The 10133-nt window shown below is 45.2% G+C and overlaps 1 protein-coding gene across 2 annotated transcripts in view; it reads right to left on the bottom strand.

The window, feature by feature from the left end:
* Positions 1-1500: 1500 nt before the first annotated feature.
* The window catches only part of LOC125042605, a 10515-nt gene continuing 1882 nt past the window's right edge, over positions 1501-10133 (bottom strand). The window contains exons 2-3 of one of the 2 annotated variants that reach the window (XM_047638360.1): positions 6692-7247; positions 1501-5282 (exon numbers count right to left, since the gene is read on the bottom strand). In XM_047638360.1, the coding sequence (XP_047494316.1) occupies positions 5225-5282; positions 6692-7247 (614 nt within the window). In that variant the 3' untranslated portion in view covers positions 1501-5224. The remainder of the gene's footprint in view (positions 5283-6691; positions 7248-10133) is intronic. The other variant, XM_047638359.1, reaches the window with a different exon arrangement.

Below are 10133 nucleotides of genomic sequence, written 5' to 3'. Positions count from 1 at the left end.
TAAATGCCACATATGGTGCAGCACACATACTTCAAACGTTACAAATTTGTGTAAAAAAAGGCATTATTTTAAGGCTGTGGCAATTGACACTTCCTACGCCTGGCAGTGGGGGGACACCAAAACATATCGTGCAGTAGATTACAATGTCTTTTTTGTGCTTACTGACATGACACACATAGTATATAATATCAAACATCTGGATATTTCTACAAAATACCACACAACATAATAATACAGCCTTACACAATTCATAACAAGAATGAAGAAAGCTTCTTCTTTTTCTTAAATGGAGCTGTTACACATGAAAACACGAAAGGAAACTATCTCAAATTCATAAAAACCCAGAGAGACGAGAAGTAGACCAATATTCAAAACACATTTTTATTTTTTAATTCCTTCAAATGCTAAGCGACAGAATTTCTGCGTCAGAAGAGAACCACAATCTACCTTAATTATTAAAACTAACACATACAATATTTACACTATGAGGCTCCAAAGCCCACCTACTGAAAGACAAGAAAAAGGCTAGTATTTTAACTTTTTTTTCTCTCATATCTTCTGTAAGGATTAAAAAATATGGAAGGGCAGGAACAGGACGGGGTCAAGAGAGACATATCCCACACTGGACGGAACCTAGTGGTCCGAAAACACAAACAATAAAAGCAAATTTGTATCTCATTTAGGTGCATACGTATAGATAGATATAATCATCTATTCGCAAACTTGTTATCTGCTATATTTCATTATTAATTACATTATTACAGTTTATAATTATCATCGTTTTTACCAACCATCTGCAAAAAATAAAAGCAACACCGTACAGTCTTCGCAAAGGGAAAAAAAAAAAACACAAACCTTTTTTTTTTTCCAAGTTTTGAAAAGACGAAAAAGCTATTTTGAATGACCCAAACACAAAGGAAAACCCCCAAATATAATGATTCAAACCATCACCGGCGGCTCTATTCAAAACACTAATTACAAGATGGCTTCCTATTTAAAAAAAAAAAAAAAAAAAAAGGAACAAAAAAGTGTCTTTCTCTTAAGCCCAACTGTCCTTAGGGGCGAAAGTCTCAGGACATGTAGTGAGTTGTTAGTCCTTACGACACCTCTACACTTAAGAGCAATCCAGAGGGATTTTATACAACTTGAAATTAATAAAAAAAAAAAAAAAAAAAAGGAAAAATCTATAACAGAACGCACACAAACTGATGTCTACTTATCGACTACATTGTAATTTACAGAAAAGCTGATCACCCATTACTATATACAAGACAAACTATATAATAAAAAAAAAGTTAAATAAAGAGAAGATACACTGGGATGGATTTTGATAATAAAAGGTATATATAAAAAAAAAAAGTCTGGATGCACCTAAGGCGAGATTTGATAGACAGAGAGTGGGGAAAATGTTTTTTTTTTTTTTTTTTCAATTGCACAGAGCTGGCAAAAATTACTGGAGATCATTTTGATTGCTGATAATGCTGACTAGTGGATACAGTGTTGCCAAAGTTTTTTTTATTCAATTTTTTTCTTCTTTTTTTTTTTTTCCTTTTTGATATAATTAAATTTAAAAGACCCAACAAGTTATTATACAGAAAAAGGCAATAATCATTTAAGGTATTTATATAAATAATAGTTTTTTATTTATTTATTTATTTATTTATCTATTTATTTATTCACTTTAGCATCACTGTTATAAGAGAGAACACAGACTTAAGTTCAGAAAAACAAAGTCACAACTGAGACAAACCTACGGGTCCACAATCCTTATTTTATGCCCCCAAATTCAAAATTTTGTCCAGGTGTCTCGTCATATTTTTTTCTTTTTTTTATCGAACAAAGCCTCGTTCTCCAAAGAGCCAGGTCAGCTCAGGCTAAAGAAAGACTAGTCAAAATGACACAAGAACATAAGTGCCATAATCACTAAGCAAGGCTAGAGGAAGAGACGCAACACTTGTGTGATTGGCTAGAACAACCGACCAATCACGGCGCTCGCAGCAATCCGACGAGGACCAATCACGTTTGAGCACTTGGCGCCAAATCTGACCAATGACGAGGAAGGAAATTTTGAAAGTGCTATGAGACGCCGTAAACAACCTTAAAAACAGAAGGCTTCAAATTCCTCTTCCGCTGTTTTTACATTTGACAAAAACACAAGTGAAGGTCTGCGTCTCTAGAGGATATAATTCACATACATATAGTCAGGGTATCACTTCTTATAGCTTTGATGACCGTGGACACAGAATGGCATCATCTTCACACCTGAAAATGACTTTTTTTGTTTGTTTTTGTTTTTGTTTTTTCGTTATCATTCTTCCCCATAAACCGAACTCGGTGTAATTTTGATACATATATTTTTATCCCCCTCCCACAAAATCCTCCTGAAAGACTCTGAGATAATACAACCCTTAATTAAATTGAGCAAAACAGTGGAACAGCAAAAGCGTTCTCACACGCAAGGTTAATTTTCCAGCTTAGATTATTACACGAAATTCAAATGTAAAGTCCTTGTATTTTTTTTTCAGCTACAGAAGAGCTGCCTCGCCGTGTCCAGGGATAAAATATTGCTTATTCACATATGACTTAGAGCACCAATTAAACTATGCTATATACAAAAGCACAAGGCAAGATTCTGGTCAAATAAAGTAATGCCTATAGAAAATGTCGGCAGAATAATCATAACCTCACATTACAACTTCGTTATTTGAATGGAAAACTTAATCGATAGATCCCAAAAAAGTACGCGGCCACAAAATTCAAGACAAGGGCAAAAAAATTATGTACAACCAAAACACTGAAATTCTCTCTTCCTTCGCTTATCTCGCGTAGAATGAAAGAGAGCATGACACGGAAATCACTACTGCAAACTCCTATTTACAGCAAAATCATGTTCTTGTCATTTTTTTCCCCCATAAATCACAATCACAAACAAACACGTTTCTTCTTAGGCCTACAGAGCAAAATCCTGCCTTAGAGCCAGTAATTAACCACTGAAGGAGAGGAGGACAGGCCTACACTACAATCTCCGTAGGCCTATCCTCGCCACCTCTGAAAGAGCATTTCCTTTTAATATTTATATAAAATACTAGTGGTGAATGAGATCCTTCGTTTACTTTGTAGTAAAGCTACACCAAGTTTTTTTCCTTCCCTCTGGGTGGGCGGAGCTTATCGCACGCGCGTGAAAGGTTCGGTTTTGGGATCGAACAGCTGGCTTGCGTGGAGGAAAGGGAGAGACAGTGTCATGGCTCGATGTAAAAAAAAATAATAATAGCAAATAAACGTAAGTAAATGAATAATAAAAAGACTAAAAGTGTCTCTGCTCGAACATATATGAAAAAATATAAATAAAACATAGATAAAAAATGTACCTAATAGCAGAGAAAAAAACCTGAGACACTGTTTATCTTCGTTATTTTTCCTTTTTCGATCATCTAAAGCCTTCAAAATGACCCACCGCCTTTCACGCAGATGTGATCGCCAACGCCCACAGGGAAGTTGTCTAAGGGCGGCCTAGGAACAGCCTGGTTCATGGATAAGAAGGACATTGCTAATTGTCCAAATATATATTTTTCTCTTTTTTCCATCACAAGGAACCAGAGCTTCCATCAGCCTAATAATTCTTCCTATGTTTTTTTTTTTTTTTTTTTTTTTTTTTTTAAGTTTCTTTCAGTTTTGTTTTTTTTATCTAGTGAAAGACGCCAGGGTAGTGGCTAGTTAATCATCAATTGGCAGGTTTGGGAAGGTTGACACATATTTCAAAAACCTTCGTAAATTTGGAAAAAAATGAACAAGCATTTAAGGACAAAGCCACATCAGATATCTTTCAATACCATTATCATCATCATAATAATAATAATAATAATAATAATTATTATTATTATTATTATTATTATTATAATTATAACAATAATAAAAATAACTGCAACTTTTTTTTTTCTTTTTGTGAAAGATTTGAATCTGATGTGGCGACCTGTCTTTTTTTTCCAATACATGGATTTGCCAGAAAAACCCATTATTAAATTTAACAGGAAATAAAAAAAAAAAAAAAGATAACCACACAATTTCCAGATACCTAATGCACATATCCCGAAGAGAAGAAAAGAGAAGAGGAGAGGAGAGAAAAGAAGAGAAGAAAAGAGGAGAGGAGAAAAGAGAAGAGAGGAAGAAGAAGAAGAAAATAGAAGAGAAGGGAAGACAAAGCAATAGCAATAACGAGCAAAGACCACCATTGCAAAGTCTCCTCGATGTTGTGCTGGCAAAACCAAAGTAACCGGGATACATTCGAGAAAGTTCATTACAATTACAATAAAAAATACATGATGACAACGTCTCTTCTACAACCACTTTTTCTTCGCCAAAATAAAATCATTCGGCTGGTAGGTAAGCGAGATACAGTTCCGCTATCTCTACAACCTTTGTTTTTTCTTTCTTTTTCTTTGTTTTAAGTGTGTCTTTCTTTGGCCCTAAAAAAAGGCTCGTCCGTATCGATGAAGGAATGGCAGAAGTAGCTGAACCTTTGAGGTAGGAAAATCAAGCAGTGAACTTTGACCTTGGCTCCGTACCGTTCGGGAGAGGCGAGAAGGGGAGGAAACGCCTCGGCAGCATTTCTCTCCGACGAAAGAGAAAACCAAAATCACTCTCTTCCTCAGTCTATCAATCTTCCAACATCACTCTCTTCCTCAGTCTTTCAATCCTCCTTCCCTCTTCTTCCTCAGTCTTCCAAATCCTCCAACATCACCCCTCTTCCTCAGTATTTCAACCCTCCTTCCCTCTTCTTCCTCAGTCTTCCAATCCTCCTTCCCTCTTCTTCCTCAGTCTTCCAATCCTCCTTCCCTCTTCTTCCTCAGTCTTCCAAATCCTCCAACATCACCCCTCTTCCTCAGTATTTCAACCCTCCTTCCCTCTTCTTCCTCAGTCTTCCAATCCTCCTTCCCTCTTCTTCCTCAGTCTTCCAATCCTCCTTCCCTCTTCTTCCTCAGTCTTCCAAATCCTCCAACATCACCCCTCTTCCTCAGTCTTCCAACCCTCCTTCCCTCTTCTTCCGGGAGGCGAGTTCACTGCAAACCAAAACAAATTTCCAAAAGAGCAAAAACAAAAAATATCCGGCGGCCTGTCCAAACGGTCATCATTACCCTCATGGTCATCACCTGGCGCCCCCCTCAGCGGAATTTGTTGAGGAGACGCCACCACACGAGGCACAGGATGGTGGCGGTGAGGCATCTCGTCACTGCCACTGGCACTGAGAGACTGAGCGGTGCCTCGTCGTCCTGCTTCGTTCCGACCTGAGAGAGAGAGGGAGAGAGAGAGAGAGGAAATAATGGATTAGTTAACTTCGGATATGTTGCGTCTGTGGGGATGAAGTGTTAAATATATCAGGCTAAAAAAATGAGACATAAAACGTCTTTCCTTAATTATCTCTCATATTTGCCGCGTGGTAAAAAATGAGAAAGAGAGAAGAGGAGAGCAAAGGAGAGGAGAGGAGAGCAAAGGAGAGGAGAGAAGAGAAGAGAAGAGGAGAGGAGAGGAGAGGAGAGGAGAGGAGAGGAGAGGAGAGAAAAGAAGGGAAGAAAAGAGGAGAGAAGAAGAGAGAAGAAGAAGAAGAAGAAGAAGAAAAGAAAAGAAAAGGGAAGCGAAAGCAATAATAATAACAATGCAGGAAAGGAAATCGACAAGTCCAAACTCTCCCCGACGGCAACACCGAGATCTGCTTACCGTTTACAAAATGCCTAACAACCTTATCAGTGAGAGTTATTTACCATCCCAGCAACCGTCTATAGAGTGAGGTGTAACAAGCGCACGTGTTCGCCATTATCATACTGTAATTATACGATTATTGATGCTATCAGCCAGTTTGTCCGGTCCAGTTAATCCCATAATTAGTTGCTCGCCGTTTGGCATCACTGCACAACCTTGCCGAGAGACCAGTGGCCGATTTTTTTTTTTTTTTTTTTTTGTACTATTTTGGCGGACTACACGAACACTTAAAGGTGCTGATAGGAGGCGAGATAAACCGAAATTTCAAAGGATGTATCAGTAAAAAAAAAAAAAAAAAAAAAGAAAAGAAGAAAAACGGTATATGGAATCCCACCTTCCCTTTCTCCCCTCCTCCCCCCTCCCCCCCCTTCTCCCCTCCCTCCCTTCCTTCCCTACCAACCCAACCCAACCCCCCCACCCCCCAACCCCCACCCCCACCCACCCATATAACCATAAGCTTGTATAATGAATGAGGCTGGTAATTAGCTAACTGCGACTGACCAACACGTGTTCAACTACCGCCCGCCCACCAAAGCCCGCCCGCCGGCCCGCCCGTACGCACGCACGCACGCACGCACGTACGCACGCCACTAAGCATCAGAGGTCAGTAGGTCACCTCTCTCCCGGTCAACAACTGAATCATCGCAAAATACTTCAGAATCCTGCAAGATAAGGAGTGCTGCGTCTACTACTTTGTCAGCAGAGAGGGAGGGAGGGAGGGAGAGGAAGGGAGGGGGAGAGGGGGAGAGAGGGAGAGAGGGAGAGGGAGAGGGAGACCGAGGGAGTGAGAGAGAGAGAGAGAGAGAGAGAGAGAGAGAGAGAGAGAGAGAGAGAGAGAGAGAGAGAGAGAGAGAGCGAGAGCGAGCGAGAGAGAGAGAGAGAGAGAGGCAGAGAGAGAGAGAGGCGACAGCGCCAACTGCAGCCTGTAAACACTAACGTCATTCCCCGCGCCCCGAGAGCAGCGACCGGGAGATCCGTCCGCGCCCCGAGCAGCCTCACCTTGGCGTGGTCGAGCGTGAACTGGTCCGCGAGCTTCCTCAGGTCGTGGCCGATGTGCTTCCACCGCCTCTCCTGCTCGGTCAGGCCCTCCGCCCTCGCTCGCTCCCCGCCCGGGCCGCCGTCGTGGGCGCAGGAGTGGGCGTGGGGAAGGCTGCTGGTCGACGCGGCCTGCTGGAGGCGCGGCACCGCCCACGACAGCCGCGGCAGGTCGTGCGGGAGGGGGGCGTGGTGCGCGCGCGGCGGCTCCTCCCTGAGCAGCGTCCGGCGCACCTCCTGGATGTGTCCCAGGCCCGCGCGAAGGGCGTCGCGCTCCTGCGGCTCCTCCTGGGCGCGGGCGGGCGGCGGGGGGCGGCGGGGCGGCGACCACGACGACTTGTTGCTTCTGGCGGGCGGGGGGGCGGGGCTGTCCTCCGGGAAGAGGAAGTGGTAGGAGTGGGCGCGGCGGAGCGGGGAGGGGGGTGATGCCCGGATCACGTCCGGCAGGGGCGCCTGGGCTGGGGGGGGGGGAGAAGAGGACAATGGTTAGTTGGGTTATTTTGATGCGAAGGAAAATTAAGGAACACTTCTCTCGCTCTCTCTCGCTCTCTCTCGCTCTCTCCTCTCCTCTCTCTCATCGGCTCTCTCTCTCCTCCTCTCTCTCTCGCTCTCTCTCTCCCCCTCACTCTCCTCCTCGTCTCATCTCTCTCAGCTCTCTCTCTCGCTCTCACTCTCTCGTCGCTCCTCTCTCGCTCTCTCTCTCTCTCCTCTACCCTCTCTCTCCGCTTCCCCCTCTCTCCTCCTCTTCTGCCCTCCCCTCTCTCTCTCGTCGCTCTCTCCTCTTTCTCTCTTTTTCTCTCTCTCTCTCTCTCTCGCTCTCTCTCTCGAAAAGGCTCTTCTCTCTCTCTCCCCTCTCTCTCCCCTCTCTTCTCTCTCTCTCTCTCCCTCTCTCCCTCTCTCCTCTCTCTCTCTCTCTCTTTCTCTCTCCCTCTCTCTCTCATGCAACCATTATAGAAGGCAGGTTAAAATGCGTTCGGAAGACAGCGCAGGGCATAAATATTAATAATGATTATCTTGTCACGAGCCATGATTCAAAAGCCCTTGTCAAAATGCATTAGAGTTAATAAGCTAATTGGACGCGAGTCTGAGCGTGCGTGCGCGTGAGTGTGAGTGTCAGTGACTGCGCCCCGTTGACAGGTGGGCCCTTCCTCCCTCTTTTACCCCCCACCCCTTCCTACTGCCCCCTAACTTTCCCTCCCTCCCTTCCTCTCCCTTCCAATCCCTCCCCCACCTCTTCCCATCCCTTCTCCCTACACTCCCCCTTCCCCCCTTCTCCTCCCCCTCCCCCCCTTCTCCTCCCCTCCCCCCCACCCCATGCACATGAGACGGGCACAAAGACCTGTCAACAGAGACCAGCTTCAGGTTGACAGATAGCGCCCCCCCCCCCCCACCCCGAAAGGCTTAACACGGCCTACCGGAACTGGAGAGGGGGGCGGGGTAGGCCTGGGGTCGCATAGGCCTACCTGCACTCTCAAAAAACCCCCCAATAAAAATGAAAGAAAAGAAGCTAGTTGCTAATTGTAACGAAAGAGATACCGGGAAGGAAGGGGGGGGAGAGGAAGGGGGGGGGAGATGAAGGGGATGTAAAGATGGGATAAAGAAAAAATTTTAGAATGAAAAGAAATGGGGAGTAATGGAGGGAGGGAGAGAGGGGGGGGAAGAGAGAGAGAGAGAGAGAAGAGAGAGAGAGAGAGAGAGAGAAGAAGAGAAAGAAAAAGAAGAGAGAGAAGAGAGAAGAGAGAGAGAGAGAGAGAGAAAGGAGAGAGAGAGAGAGAGAGAGAGAGAAAAGAGAGAGAGAGAGAGAGAGAGAGAGAGAGAGAGAGAGAGACAGTTACCACCAATAAGCTCGATGATAAATCCGCGTGGATGAGATGGTTCCCTTAATCCGGACGAAAAGGAGTTGATAGGATAAACTCTCTCTTTGCGTATGCGCTCGTGTGTGCGTGGTGTTGTGTGTGTGTGTGTGTGTGTGTGCGTGTGTGTGTGCGTGTGCGTGTGCGTGTGTGTGTGTGTGCGTGTGTGTGTGTGTGTATCTATCTACCTGCTAAACTCTCAATCTCCGTATCTCCCCCTCTTCCCCCCCCCCTTCTCCCCCCTTCTCCCTCACCCCCCCCCCTCCCCACACAACAATCTCATCAGAAACCAAACCCCACAAAAAATAAAAAAATAAAAAAAAAAAAAAAAATTTAAAAAAACGTCAAAAATTGGCGCGAAAGAGATCCACCTCCCCCCCTCCCCCCGCGCCCAACAAAAGAGACAATGTGTAAAAAAATCCCGTAAATAAATCTGAGAGGGCAGCACCGTCCGCGAGCGAGCCACTCGGCCCGGCGGAGGACAAAGGACGCGGGGGGAGGGGGTGGGGGTGAAGGAGGAGGGGGGGAAGGAGGAGGAGGGAGGTGTGGGTGAAGGAGGTGGGGGGGAGGAGGAGGGAGGGGGGGGAGGGGGAGTGGGGTGGGGGTGAAGGAGGAGAGGATAAAGAAGGGGGAGGAGGAGAGGGGTAAAGAAGGAGGAGGAGGAGGGGGGGAAAAGGAGGGAGAGGAGGAGGGGATGGGAGGAGGTGGGGGAATTTTTTTTTATTGTGAAAAAGGAAGCGGTATTAGTGGTGGGGGGGGGGGGGTGTGTGTGTGGGGGGGTGGAGGGGGGTTAAAGCGCGGAAGGAGGGGGGAAGGTGGGGGGGGGGGGCTGAAGGGAAATTCCATTTTTTTCGCAAACCACTTTCCCCGGATAAGAAAACCCGCGGAAACCGAAAGTACCCCGAAGGATAAAGTAGAAATAAGGATAAAGAAGAAATGAGGATAAAGAAGAAATAAGGATAAAGAAGAAATAAGGATAAAGAAGAAATAAGGATAAATGAAAATAATAAAGAAAAGAATTATGGGGAAGAAAATTATCGATACGCATTTTTTCGGGTGGGTGAAGGTGTTTGTTTTTGTGTTGTTTTGGGGGGAAATGCAACGTGTGGGGAAGACGACGAAGGGAGGAGGGAGGAGGGAGGGAGGGGGACGGAGGGAGGGAGGGACGGAGGGAGGGAGGGAGGGAGAGGGAGAGGGAGAGAGCCAGACAGACAGACAGACAAACAAACAGACACAAACAGAACAGCCATAGCCACCTATGGCTGTTCAAGAAAAAAAAAAAAAGTTCAACAAACAATAAATAAAACGCATCACACAGCACCCCAATTAAGAAAAAAAAAAAAATCCACCTCCCCTCCCCTTCCCTTCCTCCCATCATCCCCCACCTCACCCTACCATCCCCTCCCCTCCTCCCAACTTGACAGAAGTTCCCGGTTGTCATTTCTCGACGTCACAGGAGTCAACAAACTTCGGGCCACGAGAGGTAAAGCC

The sequence above is a fragment of the Penaeus chinensis genome, chromosome 32, assembly GCF_019202785.1.
Source record: "Penaeus chinensis breed Huanghai No. 1 chromosome 32, ASM1920278v2, whole genome shotgun sequence".
Classification (NCBI taxonomy): domain Eukaryota; kingdom Metazoa; phylum Arthropoda; class Malacostraca; order Decapoda; family Penaeidae; genus Penaeus; species Penaeus chinensis.
Note: the sequence above shows the minus strand (reverse complement) of the source record. Positions and strands in the feature narration are given on the sequence as shown.